The sequence below is a fragment of the Vespa mandarinia genome, chromosome 2, assembly GCF_050613455.1.
Source record: "Vespa mandarinia isolate Hongniang chromosome 2, ASM5061345v1, whole genome shotgun sequence".
Lineage (NCBI taxonomy): Eukaryota > Metazoa > Arthropoda > Insecta > Hymenoptera > Vespidae > Vespa > Vespa mandarinia.
The window spans coordinates 8,093,499-8,115,235 of record NC_140811.1 but is presented as its reverse complement, the minus strand read 5'-3'; the positions used below and the strand labels follow the sequence as shown (position 1 = coordinate 8,115,235).

The window sequence follows — 21,737 nt, the reverse complement described above, 5'->3', positions numbered from 1 at the left end:
ACGAAGGAGGTTGCTGCTGAGAGAAGGAAAAGAGAAGAGGAAAAGAGAAGAGAAAGAGAGAGAGAAAGAGAGAAAGAGAGAGAAAGAGAGAAAGAGAGAAAGAAAGAAAGAAAGAAAGAAAGAAAAGGCCAGAGGAAAAAGAGGCGAGAGAAACTCCAGCTACGAGAACTGGCATGGCTCTGCGGCGTGCAAAACTTCCTCGCGATATAGAGCGAACGTGCTGGGATGGGGTTGGTGTCGGGTATCGACGATGGAAGAGAGAAAAAGAAAAAGAGAGAGAGAGAGAGAGAAAGAGAGAGAGACGTCGTTGGAGAAGGGAGAAGGCGAATGGAATCGTAACCCGGCTCTGGATGGAAGCCAACATGAAACCCATGGTGTGTAAAACTCTCCACGCAAGAAGAACGAAGAAGTGGGGAGAACGCACCGTTCGAGATAGCCCACGCAAAGTATCGGGTGTGGTGAGAAAGAGGAAGATAGAGAAAATGATCGAAACGAGAGGGAGAGAGAGAAAGAGAGAGAGAGAAAGAAAGAAAGAATAGAGGTGGCCTACGCGAATATCACAATCAATGGACAAGTCTGATTCCTCGGCTAATTTTCTACGAACGTGGAATATACTCGGTCTATTTCCATTCAGTCAGAATTTCTGAAAAAAGGAAAGGTACGTAGGAGATAATGCTAAACTCGAACGAACTCGTTCGTTCATTCGTCCGTTCATTCATTCGTTCCTGGCCGCGATCATGGTGCGTACCTAATGATTTTACGGTACATGAAAAGTCGGATAGGGGCGAGAGCTTACATCGGCGGAAAGAGAGCCGATAGAAAATCGGATTCGGTAGGATAGAGGAAGGGGGCGTTTGCACCCTCTGACGGGGCCATTACATCCCTGATTTCATTACGGCAGGCTTGCTAGTCGACTGCAATCTCCTTCTATGTTGCTTACCCTTTCTCCCTTCCTTTCCATTACCTTATTTCTCCCTTGGCGCGTCTACTTGCTTTCTATCTCTCTTTCGATCATTTACTATCTTTCTCTCTCTTTCTTTCCTGTTCCATTCCATGCGGTTGTAATTATCGGATTACTAACCATCTAAGATCACCCACCTCCGCCCGGTTTATTTAGGATCGCTCAATGTCCAGAAATCTTTTAGAATTTAGCTTCTGCTACAAATTAAACGACGGTTCTCGCAAGAATATTGATTATTTATCAAAATCCAAAATCGATCGAAAAATCGAATAATCCATATTATATGATTATTATAAGCAATTAACTTGTACTTATATTGAAAAAAAAAAGAAACAAGGAAGAAAGGATTGTTAATAACGGAAAATATCAGCATTTCTCTCCAAGTAGAAAGGAAAAAGAACAAAAAGGTATGGAGAAATAACTTGCAAAAGGATCGAACTCTTCTTGCCTTGTTTCCCTGACTTTTGATTCATGATTGACTTCCAATCCTCATGGGTACCCTTACTCCCCTATTTCTGCTGTGGTGACAGTTTGCGGGTGACCACAAGCGGTTGACAATCGGCCGGTGGTCGATTGATAATCTGATTGAAATATCGATTCGTTCCGTTCGCCTTTTTTGACGATTTAAATACAGATAGGAAGGATAATACATAATTTTTCTTTTAGTTTGTCTTATAAATTACGTTAATGAGAATTAGTCATTCCCGATTGATAATCCACCGTAAGGTTAAAGAATTGAGAAAGTATGAGAAAGAATAATAGAAAATGCGGGCGGACACGTCTAAGGATAAGTACAACCTGGCCCGAATCGAAGTGGAAGGTTCGATACGGACGAACGAGCAGTGCGACGAGGGAATATCGAAATAGCGTTAGGGAGAGTTCCCTACGTAATGTGATTGCTCGACCGTTTCAGCTCGTCCCAGCTCGATCCCGACTACATGCCGAGTAGTTCTCATCCTCTTTTTTTTCCTCTTCTTCCTCGCCCTCTTTTGAAGCTCTACACTCGACAGAATATAATTCTTCACCACGAGAAGACGGATATGGGTAGGCTGCGTACATGGACCCTCCAATCCCTTTGCGTCTCTTAGTATTAGCCCGAAGAAGACCATAGGAAGAAGACTCGGAGGATAGAAGAGAAAACAACAAGTGGCCATCAGTATCATCACCTTCTCTCTCTTACTTTCTTTCTCTCTTTCTCTCTTTCTCTCTCTCGTTCTTTGATCGGACAGCAACATCTTCGTCCCCAGCCCTCGTCCTTAACTCATGCGAGAGCTAATTGAATCGACTCTAATTCCTTTATGATTAAACGTTGGGTGAGCATCTAGCCGCGATGAAAACAACCAATCCTGGATTATGTTTGAGGAAGACTATTCCTAAACTGTCCCTTTAATTAGATGGATTTTTCAATAACGTTGCATTGAGCAGCATTTTTGATCAGATGTCTCTGCAACAGCACTGACCTCTATTACCAGTTAGCCAGTTAATGAGTTAATAAAGTTTATCAATAATGAAGTAGAACGATAAAAGAGGTAATAGTTAATAAGTTTACAGCATGGCTACGATATAACAACGTAGACGCATGTGTTAGTAATATACGAGTTAGTAATGTAATTAAAAGACGTAAATTTTGTTAGTTGCACGCTTGACTATATGTATATCGGACTGATTGCACATGCATGTAGATATATTATAATATCATAAGCCTGATAAAAGGGATATTTTCGATCAGGCAATGAGGTCGAAGATTAATGACGGTTACGTTCGTTCACCTGAATCTTTTAAATGTTTTATTAATTTTCTTATTTTTTATACCGAGAAAATTTTCTTTATGTATAATCATATAAGAACATACAAATATATATACATACGTAAATATATATCTCTGCATATTATATAGAGTAATGAAATTTTCTATAGCTCGAAAACGGATGTGGTAGACGTGTAGATAGTGGACGGTAGTCGAAGCCTCCAAAACGGAACTACCGATGGTCAGCGAGCAGTGAGAACAACAAGTGGCTCGCCGCACATCACTGCTTCGGTACTTGTCACGACCTCTGCTATGGACGGGCTTTCGATGTCGGTTCGGCATCGATCGTAAGCTTCAACCCGAATATCGTGTTTACGATCGTCTTCCACGAACTTGAACGCTCTAATCGCTAGACACCGACAGAATCGAGGATGAACTCAACGTTGAAATTCAGAGATAGAGATAAATATAAAGAAAAAGAGAAAGAGAGAGAACTATCAACGAATTCAGTATAGAGATGTCCGGATCGAATTAAGGTCAAGGGATTCTAAAGAATATCTATACGTTTTACGAAAAGCAAGGTGGTAGTATCGCGACAAGAATGACGGGGAAAAAAAGGAAAAAATAAGGGATCTCCTCTAGAACCGTCGATATCTCGAATAGCAGTAACACCGTGGCACGTATGCAATGATAATACCGCTCCGTTCGAGCGATAAATTCCATCGAGGGCGTAGCGCATCCTTATCGATCCCTATAGAAAATTCAATCCACGTTTTGATCGTCTAACACCCTCGCTCGGAATAGAGGAAAAAGAAAAAAGAAAAAAAAGAAAAGAAAGAAAGAGCAAAAGAAAAAGAAGCTACAAGAGCTTCTCACCTTCATTCGAGGAGTCTTCTTATTATCGGACCAAACCTCTAATTCAAACTAGGAAAGAAACAAAAAAGAATAATGGAGGAAAGCAATGAAAATATATTTCATGATGAAAAAAGAAAGGAAGAATGTATAAAGCATAGAATGGAACTTGATCAGAGAGGGTCATCGATTAGCCGAAAACGTTGGCAAAGAGCGTTAGAGAGAAGGATGAGAGTTAGAGACAGAGGCAGAGATAGAGAGACAGAGAGAGAGAGAGAGAGAGAGAGAGAGAGAGAGAGAGAAGAGATACGGAGTCGACTGATCATCCCCGTCCAAAACGCGAAAGCATATACCGAGTGGCGGTGTCAGTTGGAAAGTGCGAGCAGGCATCGGCCCGCGGCGCGACGCATCGATCCTACTTTCCGTCCTCCACCCTCCTCTCGTCATATCCTCTCTCTGGTACCTCTCGTTTCCACCCTTCTCTTCCTCCACCTCATCCTCCTCTTCGTCATATCCTCTCTCTGGTACCTCTCGTTCCGCCCTTCCACCAACCTCCTATCCCTGTCTAGTGCCTGCACCGACCATTTATACCACCACCAATACCACCCCACACATACGTACTCAAAGTCGTCCCACACCTACGAGAGAACGGTACGATGGCTAACCATGATATAGATACCAGAAATCCAGCGCTCGCTCTACGCTAGCAAGCGGAAACGTACGCTATCGTTAACATATATATATACATATATACATACATACATACATACCATACATATATACCGTACATACATATATACATACATACCATACATATATATCATACATACATACATATATATATATATACATACGTACGTACATACATACATACATACATACCATACATATATACCATACATATATACCATACATATATACCATACATATATACATACATACATACACACATACGTATATACAAACAAACATACATACATACATACGTACATACATACTTACGTACATACGTACATACATATATACATAGTATATATATATATATATATATATATATATATATGTGTGTGTGTGTGTGTGTGTGTGTGTGTGTGTGTGTGTACATATATATTTATTAATGTATATACTTGCATGTTTATGTATACATATCTATACATGAATGTGTGTTATGTTATCGTATACGTATGTGTATATGTATTCACTCGACACGCGATCCCGTATATACTACTACCTGCCGCTGCAACACGACCCACCATCATTTTAATGAAGATGTAATTACGGACGTTTCGGCGCCGGAATCAGCAATGCGCCCGCGGTGCGACACATCGGGTCGCATTATTGGCTGCCTTATTAACTGCTGGCCGTGTGCAAGCGACGGCAACGAACCGCGTAGGCGGCAGTAGACATCGCTACCAACAGCGAGCTCGGCACAATCGACGACATCTCTACGTATATGTATGTATGTATGCATATATGGAGGTACATATGTATGTATGTATGTATATATGTACGTATATATACACGTTGGTATACACCTACATACACATTCTCGGAAGACAAAAGAGAATACGGCATAAAAATCGAATTCGTTCGGAGACGAGAAGAATTCGAGGCCGTTTGCCGATATCGTCGTCAAGCGTATTTAGCTGTCTACTAGTATGTAGTCGCTTCGATCGATCATCGCGTTCAACAAAAAGGTGCCTTTACCTTTTCGACGCCTTTCGCCTTTTCCCCATAATCTACCTCACGTTCAGAATTGATAGATTGAAATCGTACTTGCCGCGTTTCTACATATATATCATATACCTCTATATATGTATATGATATACGTATGCGTGTATATGTCTATATGCATTTATTTTCTTCTTTTTATTTTATTTTCTTGTTTTTTTTTTCTTTTAATATTTTACTTGAACCACATGCAAAGTGCGTTGCTTGCCAATTAATGCGATAATGATGTAGGTATAGATTGCCGTAGAAAAATTCAGATCGTTTCGCAATAGGTACCTTGTTAATTTTAACGACATGATATCTGGTCGAGTTGGTCAAATTTGGAATCACGTACAATCAGTTTGATTTATTGTTAAAAAAAATTATTAAAGAAGAAACTATACGGTTTTGGACTTAGAGTGAAAGTTTTAACTAGGCTGATATCGAAATGAGATCTTAAAAGATAGCCGATCGATGAACATTTAAATGATCGAAATGATCGTTTTGGATTTGAATGAATAATCTCTCTATGCTTCGATCATTTCACTTTATAATATACGCTTGTAAATACAGCAGGCACAAAATGTGTGTGTGTGAGAGAGAGAGAGAGAGAAAGAGAAAGAGGAAGAGAGAGAGCGTAGAGTCGCGCAAATTTGCCAGACGGAAACCCTTACATTAATTAGAACAGTTAAGGGCAACTATCCCCTCACAGTGGGTAATGTGCTTTGCCTGATTCGACCCCCTAACGGGATTACGGGACGCGCGCGCAAGGTTTTGGCGTTGTTATGCAATCCCAGCCCGGCATGGGATGTAGCTTCATACTAGCACCAACACAAATACGAATTTACGATAACCGATATACCTACGTACGCGCTTACGTTTGAGATTCGATTGGCTTCTACCTTCTGCCATTGCCGTAGGACTCTCGATACTAAGTAGTCCGAGTATCCCAAATTGGGTTCAAGATTATAGTCTTCCTATCAATATCGCAGTGAAGGGAAATCTTTGAAATATTTGAAGTTACATCTGGCTCCGATTCTTCGACGAAAACGACACTCAGTTTTCGAAACATTCCAAAGAAAAAACAAACAAGGAAGAATTGGGAACTGAATTAGTTCCTTCTCACCTATTAAATTTACTTATGAATCGACGTCAAACGAACGGCCTCTTCGTCTAGCTACCTTCAAATATCTTATTTTGTATATCCCTCCTTTCGAAATATTTCTGCGATGGTTCTCATCGAGTAGGCTAATGATGCACTCTACTAGCGCGGTAAGTGCATAAAATGGGAATACGAGTTCCACGAGCTTCTACCAGCTCCTCCGATAACACATATATATATACGTCGAGCCACGTCAACGCTTATAAATCCTCGCGATTACCATGCTATACTAGGCATATAGCGATGCAGTATGGTCTCTATAGCATCGCGAGATTTAAACGGGCTGCTGTTCGTTTCCACGAACAAAGCGAAGCGAACGTTTACATAACGGGGTAGTTCACCGTACCAGTGAAATAAAATAGTCGATGGTAGCATGCGATCGAGAAGGAATGTCCGTAGCAGCATTTTTTAAATAGCCGAGAAGAGCGATTCGATGGACGTACCACCACCATCACTATCATCACCACCATTAATTCGTTGCTTCTCTCTGCTAAATGAAAACACCAATGTGACATCGGCTTTTCGTGAAACCTATCTCCCCATCGCAAATACTTGTCATGCTCAACGTTTTTCGCGACGCAACGAGATTTTTAATCTCGCGATATGATCATTAATGGGGTCGGATCGTGGAGAATTTCAAGGATTTGTCGAATACTATCGTTACCTAGTCGTTCGATACGTTGCTATATCAACCTACTTAATACTAAAGTTCAATAACGAGAAACACGAAAGTCACGTTGAACTCCTCGTATCGGTTGAACTTTTAATAGAAAGCAGCTTCTATTACACTCCCGGGGATACCTACTATATCCCTCATATCTCGATCGAAGGGATGCTTGAAAGTGACCCTAACTGCGAGTACCATCCCAGCCAGTTTTCAGGGATGCTGCGTGGTCCAGCATAAGCCGAAGGGTATATCTTGATCTAGGTATACGGGCTAAAGGTCATCAACGAACTTACCTTCAACGGTTTTAGTAAAAATTCAAGCGAGCTCGTTGTTACTTCTCGTTGAATGAATATTTCAATGAACAAGGAATATTAATCGAAGCTACATATGTTCTATCGATATTTTCTACAAATATATGTAAATACACATACATATGTTGTATATAAGTCGACGCGGATATGACATTTGCAAAGCGACAATGGTGCAATGATTTTAGCGAAACATAAAGCGTCAGAGAAACTCGGCGCCGTATAGGGCGCCGTTGAGGGCGCCGCTGAGGGTGTCACGGAGGGCGGCCAACAGTGTGGTATATAGAGCTTACCAGAGAGCGGAAATGAGAGGGGCTGAGCAATAGAGAAAAAAATCGATATAATCTTCCATCTACTAATAATAGTGGCTAAGCCCCATCCATTCATCCATACCGCGGCTCTTACTCGATATAGTCGGCACGTTTGCGCTCTCAGCATCGTACGATACGCCCGTGAACTCTCTTCGCTCATGGAATACCGATCTGTCCCGTCTCGTATTCATCGATCTGCCCGACGTTCGCTCGGCGCTCCCTAAAACGTTTAATTACTACGCCAAGGGAGAAACGGGAATAAAACGGCCAAGAGAAAAGACTGCCGTTTTTCCTTTAATTAGTTTTCATAGCCGCGCTTATATACATATATATCATATACATATATCGTGTATATATATCATATATATATACCATATATATATATCATATATATCATATATATCATATATATATCATATGTATATCATATACATATCATATATATATATATATATATATATATATATATATATATATAATAACGATATATATATAATATATGATATGTATATATATGATATATATATATGATATGATATATATATATATAATAATAACGATATGTATATATATATAATAACGAGAAAAACCAAACTGCGACTGGCAAGTAGCATGCGACTCGTTAACGCTAACTTCATTTCACTCATGAAGTATTTTAACAATAAAAAAAATAATTCGCGTTCGCGTTTATCTATGACGATTATGTGAAGAATAAGATTATGTAAAATCTCTGAATCTCATAATAATATCATAATAATATCATGAGATGGTATATGCAGATTTTCATAATCTTCGACTATCTCCTAATATAAAATGTTCGTAATCTCTCTTTTAGAAATTAATTTCCAAATATCTCGAAGCAAGATACCTTTTCTATTAATAAAAGAAAGCTAGAATTTCCCGTCCGACTTTGTAGGATCGATTGGAAAGAACAGAATACGTAGAATGATTATTGCCAAAGAAAAGGCTTAATTGTAAGGTTCTACTGTAAAAGAGAAGGAAAGAGAAAGAGACGATTCTAAGTCAAGTCGACTCGGTAGATAGCTGTGTACGATAACAGGATTCCGAGAGGACAAGGAAGGAGATCGCCGAGAAAGAGAGATACAACCAGTCTTTCTCGAAGTTGTCGGACCGGACGGCGAATATCCCCGAAGGTGACTCTCTGCAATCGGGCCAACGAGGAAGGATGGGAGGAGGGTAGAACGAACTAAAAAGAAGGAGAGACATATCGTCTGGCTTGCATTTCTATATATATACATAAGTATATGTGTGAGAAAGAGAAAGAGAAAGAGAGAGAGAGAGAGAGAGAGAAAGAGAGAGAGAGAGAGGCCACCTTAATTCGCGACCAGAACGGCCGGAGCTTGTTTCTCGGACAATTCGTTTGCATTCGCCAGGTTCCGTAGCAGTATTTAAAGCAAGCCGAGAAAGGAGCCGGAGATTCGACACCAGTGCTACCTCCGTTGCTCTTGCAGTAAAGTCGACGAAGAAACGGAGAAAGAATAAGATAGTATTAGTATGAGAGAGAAAAAAAGAGAGAAGGGAGAATTTGGAACGGTAGGAGGCCCTCAACCAAGCGCAAATTAATTCAACGTACAACTCTCTCTCTCCCTCTCTCTCTCTCTCTCTTTCTCTCTCTTTCTCTTTCTCTCTTCCCCTTCACCTTCCAGCCATCTTCCCTCATAACTTTGCTCTCGCGCACTGAAGGGTTTCCTGGAAAGATGGCAAGGGAAGGAGCAAAAGGGGGAACGAGGGGTATGGCAGAGTCGTTATCGAAAAGGAAGGATGCCACGCAGAAGGAACGTGGTAAAGGAAGAGAAGGGATGAAGGTGGAACGGAGATAAGAGGGGAAAAAGTTTTTCCGAAGGAACAGAAAGCAATATGGACTTGTTAATGGATGGATATTCGTCCCGAACGAATTCTCGTCCCGTTCTCGTTTATCATCTTCCGTTCACAAGCGCAAGCGGATCGTTAAAAGGCAAAGGTCTCGGGAAAGATAAATATCCGAGAAGTGAAACGCGTGCTTTAACTATTATCGCACGATATGCAATTAGCGGACGCGCTAATAAAGCCGTAAGTATTATTACGCGGACAGATCGAGAACGAGCTTCTCGCTTTCGCAAACGAGCTTATCAGATTACGTGCGCTTTCATTTTATACACGATACGTGTAGGTAGATGTATGTATATTTGATATGTATGTATGAACGTATGCAAGTAATCGACGGTATTATGGAAAAGGCATCAAATAAAAGAAATGAAGTGCTAATCGTCTCTTTTACAGTCACATGTACGCCTACCGTCCAGCACGTTCGATTTATATCAGCCACTTAACGGGTATACGTAATATATTCGTACCAGATAGCTTACCTTACACCCACTCTTTCTCTTTCTCTCTCTCTCTCTCTCTCTCTCTCTCTCTCTCGCATCTTTCCCCCGTCACACTTCTACTTCATTTTCCGTTTGCTCCTCTTTTTCTTTCTCGCTTATCTTCTATCTCAGTCTTACCCTCCTCTTTTCGAGCAGCAGCAACACCACCATCACCACCACCTCCATCGGCAGCTTTTCCACCTCATCTTCCTTCTTCAGCGCACACTCGAGGAAGCATTTCCACCCTCCTGACTCGGCCAGAAAAGTGAGTTGACTAGGAGGAGGATGAGGAGGAAGGAAGGAAGGAAGGACGAGGCAAAGGGGTGGCCCGAGGGATGTTCGGGGGCGTCCGTGGAGGCAGGGACAAACCGACCCCTACCTTAACAAGCAACAAGGGTAGAGAATTAATGAGAGAGGGCGCTCGGGCAGACACTTGTGGCTACCGCCCAACCCTAGCCATCAAACCGTACGCCGATCCGCAGAAAACCCACGAATTTAACGCGCCGAGCCAGCAGCTTTCTCTTTCTCTTTCTCTCTCTCTCTCTCTCATTCTCGCTTCCTCTCTTTCTTTCTCTCTCTCTCTCGTTCTCGCTTCCTCTCTTTCTTTCTCTATATATTTCTCTCTCTCTCTCTTTCCCTCTCTCTCGCTTACTTTCGATTCGCGCGAAAACTACTACCCACCGGTACATTCTATCGATCCTTAACGATATCACGTATATTTTCTTTGTTTCGTGAATGTTCACAAAGTACCGGTTGTCTGTCCCCGAAGAAAAAGAAAAAATAAACAGCAAAAAAGGGAGAATAAGGAGGACGCGACAAAATAATTATCTTCGTTAATTACTGCGAGCAGTCGTCTTGATAAAAAAGAAAAGAAAATCAACAAGAAGTATATCTATTGATGTTATACAAAAATTAATCTTATAATTCTAACACAGAGAAAGAAAGAGAGAGAGAGACATATATTTAAGTACTCTTATTAAAATCTAATATGGTCACTCTTTTTGAACAAATATTGATATACTACTGCAGACAGTTAAGTGTATTTGTCAGTCATAAATACGATTAACCATTTAAATTTATTCGAATTTCGAATCAAACTAAAAATAATTTTATTGATCTAATTTGAATTCGATTTTAACGAGCAAGAATCTCGTGTCTGTTCAAAGAATACTTAAAAAAGTAACATAAATTTAGAAGATAATTTTAACGATGGAAGTAGAAAATATTCCGCAGGGTGGAGAGTGTCTCTAAGTAACCAACGAGAGCGTACAAAAATGCGAGTGCGATGCTTCGTGGAAAGTCGCTAACAAAAGGGTGAACATCTGGTTATTCGTCCACTCCTCTCTCTCTCTCTCTCTCTCTCTCTCTCTCTCTCTCTCTCTCCCCCTTTCTCTCTCTCTCTCTCTCTCTCTCTCTCTCTCCCCCTCTTCATCTCACCACACGCGTCCATTCTACAAAAAGCCAGACGCTAATTTCTGCGCGCCCGCATACGCGCCGCGAGCCTTTATTTTAATTAACACTCAGCGGATTAGTCAGCACGAGACACGCTCAAGCTTTCCCGCTTCCCACTATGTTGGGAAAAGAGAGCCGAGTACGAACATTTCGATCTCTAATTCGTAATTCTGCTTCCACGATCACCATCTCTCTCCCATGAAAACAAAAACAAAAAAAGATATGATAAAGAAAAGTAAAGGAGAAGACGCGACTTCGTACATTGTTCGAATAATTATCGTATAAGAGACGAATGATTCTTTGTCGAAGTGAAAGCTAAACTGTATGAATGAATGTTCACATCATAAGTCGTAAGTAGATTCTTCGTAAAATTCGAATTTTACGAGCTCGAAAATCGACGTTCCCCGACGTAGTATAAGAAAAGAGAGCGAAAGAGAGAGAAGAGAAATGGAAAAGTTGAAATCGGTGAATCGAAAAAGTGTGCAGGACGCGACACGGAGGTTGCCGGGCGTATAAGAGCGAGCGAGCGAGAGAGAGAGAGAGAGAGAGAGAGAGAGAGAGAGAGAGAGAGAGAGAAAGAGAGAGAGAGAGAGAGAGAGAGAGGGCCCTTTGGTGTGCGTGCTGAAGCCCCTGCTTCGCGTTTCGTATCGTAAAAATCGAATATTTCCACGGGCGTAGGCGAACGTCGGGTACGAGAGGCGTAGTAGAGCCACCTTTATGTCCATAGACGTGACTCTGCTGCAGCCACCGCCACCACCACCGCCAACCGTGGAAATATATGGGGCCGTAACGGTTGCTGCTGCGAGAACTCGTGGAATCGCGGAGGGAGTAACGGGGAAAGGAGAAATGATAGAGGGAACGAGTAGAAAGGGGGAGAAAGAGAGAGAAAAAGAGAGATGAGAGTGGGGAAAAAGACGAAGAGGAAATGATGGAAAGGAGGATGGAGCGAGTGTTGTAGATGAGAGTACGAGAGAGAAAAAGATAAAGAGTGAGAAAGAGAGAGAGAGAGAGAGAGAGAGAGAGAGAGGGGAAGAGAGAGAGAAAGAGGGAGGGAGAGAGAGAGGGAGAAAGAAGTGGTGGGACGAGGCAAGGGAGAGAAAGCGAGAAAGAGGGTAAGTGAGTGGGAGTGAGCTGAAGGCGATACAGACAAGAGAGGGCTGCACAGCGTCGCTATACCCTTCTGTCCGTTGACCCATGGGACCCTCCTGGCTCTGGCAACCCTCACGACCCTGTTATTTGCATACGCTGACCTCCTTTACCGATTTCCATGGCCAAATAGAGCCTTTCTGTGGACTGAGGATCTCCTTCGACCTTCTTCTTTTCTCCTGCCCTCCTATGTCTCCTATTTCTTTTCTCTTCTTTTTCTTCTTTTTCTTCTTCTCTTTCTCCACCTACTTTTTACCGCCTTTTTATCTTATCTTCGCACTCCTCCATTCAACACCCTTCCATGAAACGTGTACCGGATAGATTGCGAAATTGCAGCCCACGTCGCGATACACGGGAAGTTCGATGTTCCATGCTCGTTAAAATTCAACTCGTCGCAAGACTTCGTATTTCTTCGATCGCGGAGAGAAAAGTCCGTTGCAACGTTCCTTGGATCAATCTTTGTTTCAAAAGCTTAATCTCGAGACCCATCCCAAAATCTACCTATTTCGAAAGTAATTCTACAAAAAGTGCAACTTTTTCTATCAAATTAGATTTCCTTCACGTTAGAAATACTTAATATTACTTGTTCTCCATAATTTTATTAAAATGTAATTTTTATAAGAATATTATTGTTACCGTTTTTTATTCTTTCTACATCATGTACGTAAATACTTTTGTGCTGTTTCTCTTTTTCCATGTGTACAATGATATTTATTCTTGAAAAAAATAACTATTTTTTAAGCGTTAACTAGTGTCGCTATCTTACAAAAGAAACAGAAATTGGATGATTCAAATATTGCAATTCTTTTGGTATGTTGATTAGTTATCGTATGATGATACATAAAAAAGAATCATCGAAGGAACTTTTTATTTCTATCGCTAGGTGGCAACTTTAAAACGTATACAAAAACATTCTTTCGTCAATAAACGCAATGAAAGTAAAAAAAGTGCAAGAAGTATTATTTTCCTATTAATATTTATAGTAAAAAAATATATGGTGAAAAATTTATTGCATATTTCAAATATATCTATAATAAAATTATCGTGTAAAAGATTTTAATTGACATCTCTTATATGAAGAACTAAACATAACCTGTAATATTACTAATATCAAATACGTATGATACATGTTTATAACAATATAATGTCAATATCTAATAATAATTTTTTTTATTAAGATCGAATATCCTGAATCATGTCTAAGAGAAAAAGTATCAATAAACGCATGTCTAGATACAGTCATCGATCTAGTGCAGGATCTGGCTTTCTGGATCCAAATTCAGAAGTATTTGAAGAGGGTATATATTTTATATGTACATTTAATAAAATATGTATTGTTCTTCTATTTACTATTGTCTGCTACTTTTGTCTGCTTTTGTCTACTATCATTTAGATATAAGTTCACTTTTGTTAACATTTCATCTCAAACAACTTTAATCATAATTATTTAAATTTTCTTCTATTTTAGAAGAACCTTTTTGGTGGAATAACTTGACAAACAATGTTAATTCCCATTTGCCAAAATACAATGCAACAAATGAGACAAGTAAATATTTAGATTCTGATTCACAAATGCAATCAACTAGTACAAACCATGAATGGTGGAAAATGTTAGAAACATCAGATTCTGAAGTTTTAAATAACTTACCAATAGTACAAAACAAAAAACGATCAGGTAAAATATAAATAAAATAAGAAAATGAAAGAATGTCCCCATATTGTTTTATCTTTAACCCTCTATTTTTGCAGTAGCAGTTTCATTGGAATTTAAAAAAATGATTACATCTGATACGGATGAAGATGAAGATAATCCACCATTACAAAAAAGAAAAATTACAATGCGTAATAAATCAAAAAAAAGTAAAAGTAATGCCTTTTTAAAAGCATTAAACGATACAAGAAATTCGGAATCTCCTGCATCAATGAAAAAAAATTCTATTTCTAAGCTTATAAATGATGCACCCACTAATAAAAAATCACTACAAGAATTGGATCCTAAACAGAAACATATGAGTAGAAAGAGTAACGATAGTATTGCAACAAGTATTGATCAAAGTCACACCATAGATAAAATCTTAAAATCAAAGCCAAATGTTTTTAGAAAAAAATATAAAGAAACAAATGAAAATGCGTTTGAAAATCTACTAAAATCAAATGAAGATTTACATAATAAAACAGAAAGAACTGAAACGATGTCTAAAAGTTTCTTTGCTAAATTAATCGAAAGAAAGCAGACATCAAAAGAAAATGTTTTTGACATATCAACAGAAGAAAATAAATCAAAGACAATTCCATTAAAAAAATCTATCATAGATCCAAATATTTCAATACACGACGGTAATCTCATTTATCTTAATCGTTCTGATTCAAGTTTTAGTCTTTTAAATAATACTAATGAAAATGATAATTTAGAAATTCAACCTAATCATACACATGAACCTTCACATAAAAATGTTTCTGCAAATATCTCTATAAATCAAAAACAATCTTCTGTAGTGGAAAAAAATGCAAATTTGACTATGTATCCTAGCACTTCTCTTAAAAAAAGTAATGATTCTACAACAAATAATAAGAAAATTGAAAATCACGAAACTATCAATACAGGAGAAACATCGTTAGCAAATATAAGACATATACATACTCCAAATAATAGTAGAATGGAGAATAGTAAAAATTTCAGAATAAATAATTCTAATGTAAGAAAAACAATTTATGCATCAGAACATGAAAGTATGGATGAAAGGAATTTGATGGCCAAAAGTAATAATGAAAATAATATATTTCAAACATCATCTATCAATATAGCAGCAAAAAATTTAATGAATTTGTCTAATTCTAAATCTAGAGAAACCAATAATTTGGAAAATAAAAAAACTTCGTTCAGAATATCATCCGAACCAAACAATACAAACAATAGTATGCATGGTAGAAATTCCACAGATTATAATTCAATTAATATTACTGAAGTAGGTATTTTTTCAGGAAATCAAATACATACAATAAATAGTAGTAATAAATCAGTGCACACAGCAAATGTAATAACAGATGTAAGTAAAAATACAACATTAAAAGCAAAGATGTCTACATCTGAGAATACAAAAATACAAGATATTCCTAAGTTGAATGAAGAAAATGTTTTAAAAGATAATGACAAGATACAAGCAAAGGACTTATATATAAATGCATTTAGCTTAAATCAAAAATCTTTAAGAACAATAGATGTTGTTACTGATGATAATGAACAAAATGATAATGAACACTATATAGATGAACGTAATCATAAAATATTAAATTCAATTAATACTGATCACCAAAAAAAAATTAGTGAATACTTTACGGTTACAAATTCCAAGTTGGTTTCTTCAACCAAAACAAGACAATCAAAACGTTTTCAACTGAGTAATACTAAAAAAGATGAAGAAATCAAGGCAAGATTGAATAAAACGCAGAAAACAATTATTAGTAAGGCAGTTAATGTGCATCTTACCAAACCAAAAGACCTACAATTAAAAAAGAAGCAAATAATAGCAAAAATAGAAAAACTCAGAAATGAAGAAAAACAAAAATACTCTACAAGAGATAAAATTAATGAAGCTTATATAGTGAATGGACAAGTGTATAAAAGACCGAAACTTCCACGTCCAAAATATTGGGTAACCGATCGTCTTTATCGTTTTCTTTGGAAAATTATGGAACCAGAAAGCAAATTATTAACAAGAGTGCATTCTGAAAAATTTGTGCAAGAACTATCTGACATTGTATCCATTATTACAAAGTCTAAGAAATACGAAGATTACGAAACCATTTTAAATAATTTAATGAAAAAAATGGCAAATTTAGGTATTATTCATACACGTAATGATTTTTATAATTTTTGTTACGATTTTCTTCCTTATGATTTTCGCGTTAAAGTAGTGCCAATGATACTTCCTGGTAATGTTAGAAATATACCATATGATCCAGAAACTTTGAATAAATCTTTACTTCAATAATTTATTATGATTATACGCAGAACTAAATAAACAATAATTTTAATTGTATAATATGATTTATATAACATATATTGTATTATTATATATTGCATATTTGTAAGCATTGTAATTTAGTTGTTATATCTTTAATATTAATTTTCCTCTCATATCCATATAATAAAGTAATTTTGTAATTAATAAAATATTCAATATCAAATATTAATAAAACATTTAACACTGACCGTACCGACATTTCACATATACTTATTCTTACTTATGAAATAAATGTTGTTTTTTTGGAAGGAACTGTCAATTTATTGTAAGAAATAATGCATAACATAACTTTTAAATAATAATAATAAAATAACCAATCATATATTTTTATTTTTAATGTATCATAAATAGGACATAAATATAATAGAACATAAACAAATCATAGGTGCACCTTTTACATAATTTAGAAATAAATAAAAAATGTTTTTGTTTTCTCAATTGCATTTTTTGCAAATAATAAGTTTCTCCTTCATACATTTACCGCAGACAAATGTTCTACAAATTATGTAAGATTTAATTATTTTATTATCTTTGCAAAATCGTATCTGGCATGCTTTCTGCGAATGCAAATTACATTCGCCACTTGATGTTTCTTGTACGTTTTCCTTTTTCATCAAATCGGAGAAATTTTTAAATTTCTGTGAAAGTGTACCTGTTCAATTTTAGTAAAAAAAAAAACAGGTCCCCATTTCGAATTCCATAGATAGAAAATAGTTAAATTGATTGCTTGATAAGCAACACGTGCGTATAGAATCGCAATAAAGGCATATATTTTTGATATTAGCAAATTCCATTTAGTCCCTAAAACTTGCAATACTTCTGCTTTCGTATCAATTATTACAGAAAATACTGTTTCGATTTTACCAACTATTATATTTCGTTTGGCATATGCCATTGAAACTAATACTTGTTTGAAACTATGGTTTTCTTGATGGTTTTCTGATTGTTAAACCTTTAATTATTTTTTACCAGACAGTTCCATCAAGATCCACTTCAGTATACTTGATCACTATCACTTTCAGAATCTGATAAAATTCTTCAACGCTTTTGTTCTTTACGGGCATTCAAAATGTTTTCTTTTTCATCATCGATGTCAATAATTACTTTCAACTTCGAAAGTGTGGAACTTCGGAAGTGTCGAACAAATCACCTTCACTTTTAATTTGTTCATTTTCATGTGAATTAGAGTAATTAGTTCAATATACTATTAACTCACACTTTTCAGTCTCTCATATGTATATCTTTCTTTGATGGTAGCGGCGTGGGTCTCGCAGTGATCCGATACGATGTCGGTACGCATTTGTTTTACGATAAATGCATAAAAAATAATAAATATAATTAACTCATAAGAATTCTTCGAATATTTTCTTTAAAATAATTAGTAAATATTCATATATTATATTATTTAAATATAAATTAAAACATGTATTCTTACCTATAAGGTAGAATTCTCAGCGCTTTTTTTACTTGGTTTCCCTTGTAGAATTAGTCCATTTTACACTATTACACTATTACTACTACTGCTGATAGTAATAATAATAGTATAATATAATATAATATAATATAATAATAATAATAATAATAATAATAAACATGTACTTAAATATTATTTATATACACCTAAATACTATTTAATACATGTTATATTTTAATAGTAAAGACAATGGCAGCATGTTAGTATTTGAAAACCTAGGATTGATCGTCATAAGCACATTATGCTTCTAAAATACGCAGCGATTCTCAAATCAGAAGATTATGAACTTTACGGGAATCAACAATTTCGGATAGAAGGCACTTGTAATAAAAAGCCATAAGCTTCTCTTCCATTTTATTTGACCCAAGGCGATCATTTTTTTTTTTTTATCAACAATTATTTTTTTGGAGTACAAAGAATAAAATAACACTATTGTGTTATTCATACATTTGAGTGGCATGTAAAAAAGACCTGCTTAGACCAAAATTTGGTATATGTACTTGTCAGAGTCTTTTAATTTCAGCAGGTGCATGAACATAATTTTTTTATGTTCAGTTCCTTCCATTGATGTCATATTCTTCATTGAAGCTGGGCATTTGACTTCAATGAAGGCATCGATATTAATTAACCCTTTACTACCACTATTACTACTTATAATAATACTATACTATTACTAATACTATACTATACTACTACTACTTATAATAATAATAATAATATGATATAATATAATATAATAATAATAATAATAATAAAACTGTACGTAAATATTATTTATACACATTTAGGTATTATTTAAGACTGTTCACTACTTTTTATTCAAAGTGTGTATGACTTCAGATATGAACAAAATATAAACTATGAATATAAGAGGGAAACGCTGTTCCCACCATGCGTCTATCACGTCGGTGTATAAGCTTGTGGTTATTCCCCTCTCACACGACATAACGAGTGGTTTCGTTGGGTAGAGTAATTAGTTCAGTATATTATTAACTCACACTTTTCAGTCTCTCATATGTATATCTTTCTTTGATGGTAGCGATGTGGATCTCGCAGTGATCCGATACGACGTCGATACGCATTTGTTTTACGATAAATGCATAGAAAATACTAAATATAATTGACATATATAAGAATTAGTATATAAATCTATGACAGAAAATAAGAATTTGTCGAATATTTTCTTAAGAATAATTAGTGAATATTTATATATATTATATTATTTTAATACAAATTAAAACATAAGTTAATTTCCACACTATAAAGTAGAACTACTAGCGCTTTTTTTTCCCTATAAGATTAGTATATAATAATAATAATATAATAATAATAAAAATGTACTTAAATATTATTTATATACATCTATATATTATTTAATAGTAATATTATAATAGTAAAGACAATTAGCTTCGACTGATCGTGAGTAACAGTATAGAAACAATGCGATCATAAGGTAGTAAAAAAAAGAGAAATAACGGAAGAGAACAAAAGAAAAGTTTCATACTTTTCTTCATATATCATTTGTTTAGATGTATCTATCGATGGCGAGTCATATGTCGAAATTATCAAGGACACAATTTATTGAGAATTCGCACGTGAAACCACCACATAAAAGGATAATTTTTCCTTCTTTTGTTAACATAAATTACCATCATCATGTTTCATGATGTATATAAGTATATTCTTCTGTTTCTTCTAATTACTGTTCTTCTTAATATATTATTATATTACATATTATTATTATAGTAATAGCAGTAGTAATAGCAATAATATGAAGTGAACTTCTACAGAGAAAACTATAATAAAATAGCGTTGGGAGAAAAATCTCGTAATGTGGAAACAAACTCGTGTTTTGATCTTTATTAAAAATAATATATAATATATATATTCACTAATATGTTCACTAATTATTAATTTTGAAAAAATAATCGACAAATGTACATATTTTATATGCATTTATCATCGAACAAAATTATATCGCTGCTGTATTCTATTTAGCATAGATCACTGTAAAATTCACGTCAGCCATCAATGGAGGAAATAAATATAAGAGATTGGATAGTAACATCTTATTAAATTATCAAATAAGGAAAAAAGAGTAAATTAATTAATTATTTTCGTTTAAATAGATATTATAAAAAAAAACCTGAATTCATTTAGCCTCGAGAACCTACGTTTCCTATATTATGAATCTTGATGTTTGCCAATGTGTTACGCATTGTTTGTAGAACCTTCATTTTTTTAGTATATAAAATCTAAAAGGAACTACAAAGTTTTCCAAAATTTAACAATATTTTAGAAACTCAGATCCCTTAACATAAACTATTGGATTCTTTATGTTTGCAATAGAATCATTTGGCTAAAGTTCATTAAAATGATCGAGTGAGTTACCGTAGCTTCTCCGTGCAAGCATCGTGAAACCCATTTCTTTGCGTTTAGAAATGTTTAAAAAACCTGAGCTCTGCTATTTATACACACAGCCAAGCAGCCAATCGCTAGCATAAACATATGCCATTCAAGCTTGATATGAAAAGCAGTAGTAGGAATACGAGCTTCATTCTTTTTACCGCAAATTTTGAGGAGCGCCACAGTACTAAACTTTTTCTTCGCGAAAAATGTCAAAAACAGCATTTACGCCATCAATGAGAACAGGCGTAATTCTTAACCGATTTTGATGAACGAGGTCTCAATTTAAAAAATGAAGGTTCAATCTACAGCGTATTGCTTTCGAATTTTTTAAAAAGATTTTTATTTATGCATCTAATATTATTACATATTACATCATTGATTACATTCGATATATCATAAATGCAAATAATTATTTTAAAAAAAAACTGTTTGTTTCTTCGGTTATTGATTTTTAAATATGAGATTATTATTAAAAGTTCAAGAAACAGTGTGTGATCGAAAGAATCGGAAATTTCTAGAAAGATCTTAGATTAAAAATAATAAGAAGAGTCTATCTGTTGGTATAATGTACGACGGAAGTGAAAACTACCATTTTAATACGCCAATCTCATTCGCGAACAATTTAAAAATTATCATTCATATAGATTACAGACTTAAAAATAGCTATTTAAATTTAAATCATAATAATAAGAAAGATAAATAATAATGATAATAATAAATAACTTATTAAAAATAACATTAATATAATTTCCATTGCACGAAAATATAAAAAGAATTTGATATCTTCCGCTTTCTATATACTCTATATTTCTTGATTATACGAATGACGCATTAATCGTTTAACTTTCTTTTTGAGGAACTAATTTTTGAATTTACGATTGTGATATTGTTAATCGAAAATAATAAAATAATACGTTTAAATATATCTCTTTATGACAAACTTACAATAAATATCAAATATAATATATATACTTTATAATTGATATATTTTAATATATTGTGTTCTGAAAGAACATCTTTTAATATATTTACGTTTGTATTTTGTTTACGTCCGTTAAACAAAAGAATGAGCGCGTTAAAGTGATATTAATTAATAAATGCTCAATCTCGATAAGGGTTAGAATATATTATCCCATAGTAACTATAA

At 35.5% G+C, this 21,737-nt stretch overlaps 1 protein-coding gene and 1 long non-coding RNA gene across 3 annotated transcripts in view; both read left to right on the top strand.

Moving 5' to 3' along the window:
* Positions 1-10,378, top strand: part of LOC146873185 (uncharacterized) — a 54,025-nt gene extending 43,647 nt beyond the window's left edge. Inside the window, exon 4 of the long non-coding RNA XR_014981868.1 lies at positions 10,241-10,378. This is a non-coding gene — a long non-coding RNA (uncharacterized LOC146873185). The remainder of the gene's footprint in view (positions 1-10,240) is intronic.
* Positions 10,379-13,578: 3,200 nt separating this feature from the next.
* On the top strand, positions 13,579-16,830 carry LOC118439583 (uncharacterized). 2 transcript variants are annotated; one of them, XM_035861301.2, is made up of 4 exons: positions 13,579-13,777; positions 13,861-13,980; positions 14,151-14,357; positions 14,435-16,830. In XM_035861301.2, exons 2-4 carry the CDS (start codon positions 13,878-13,880, stop codon positions 16,672-16,674), a joined length of 2,550 nt encoding a protein of 849 aa, XP_035717194.2. In that variant the 5' UTR covers positions 13,579-13,777; positions 13,861-13,877; the 3' UTR covers positions 16,675-16,830. The 2 variants fall into 2 exon arrangements, with proteins under 2 accessions (XP_035717194.2, XP_035717193.2); XM_035861300.2 differs by having other exon boundaries at positions 14,432-16,830.
* Positions 16,831-21,737: the final 4,907 nt, after the last annotated feature.

Coding starts and splice junctions, on each gene's coding strand:
- LOC118439583 (XM_035861300.2), top strand. CDS start 13,878: ATGTCTAAGAGAAAAAGTATCAATAAACGCATGTCTAGATACAGTCAT. Junction 13,981..14,150: donor TTCAGAAGTATTTGAAGAGG/GTATATATTTTA, acceptor CTTCTATTTTAG/AAGAACCTTTTTGGTGGAAT. Junction 14,358..14,431: donor ACAAAACAAAAAACGATCAG/GTAAAATATAAA, acceptor CTATTTTTGCAG/TAGCAGTTTCATTGGAATTT.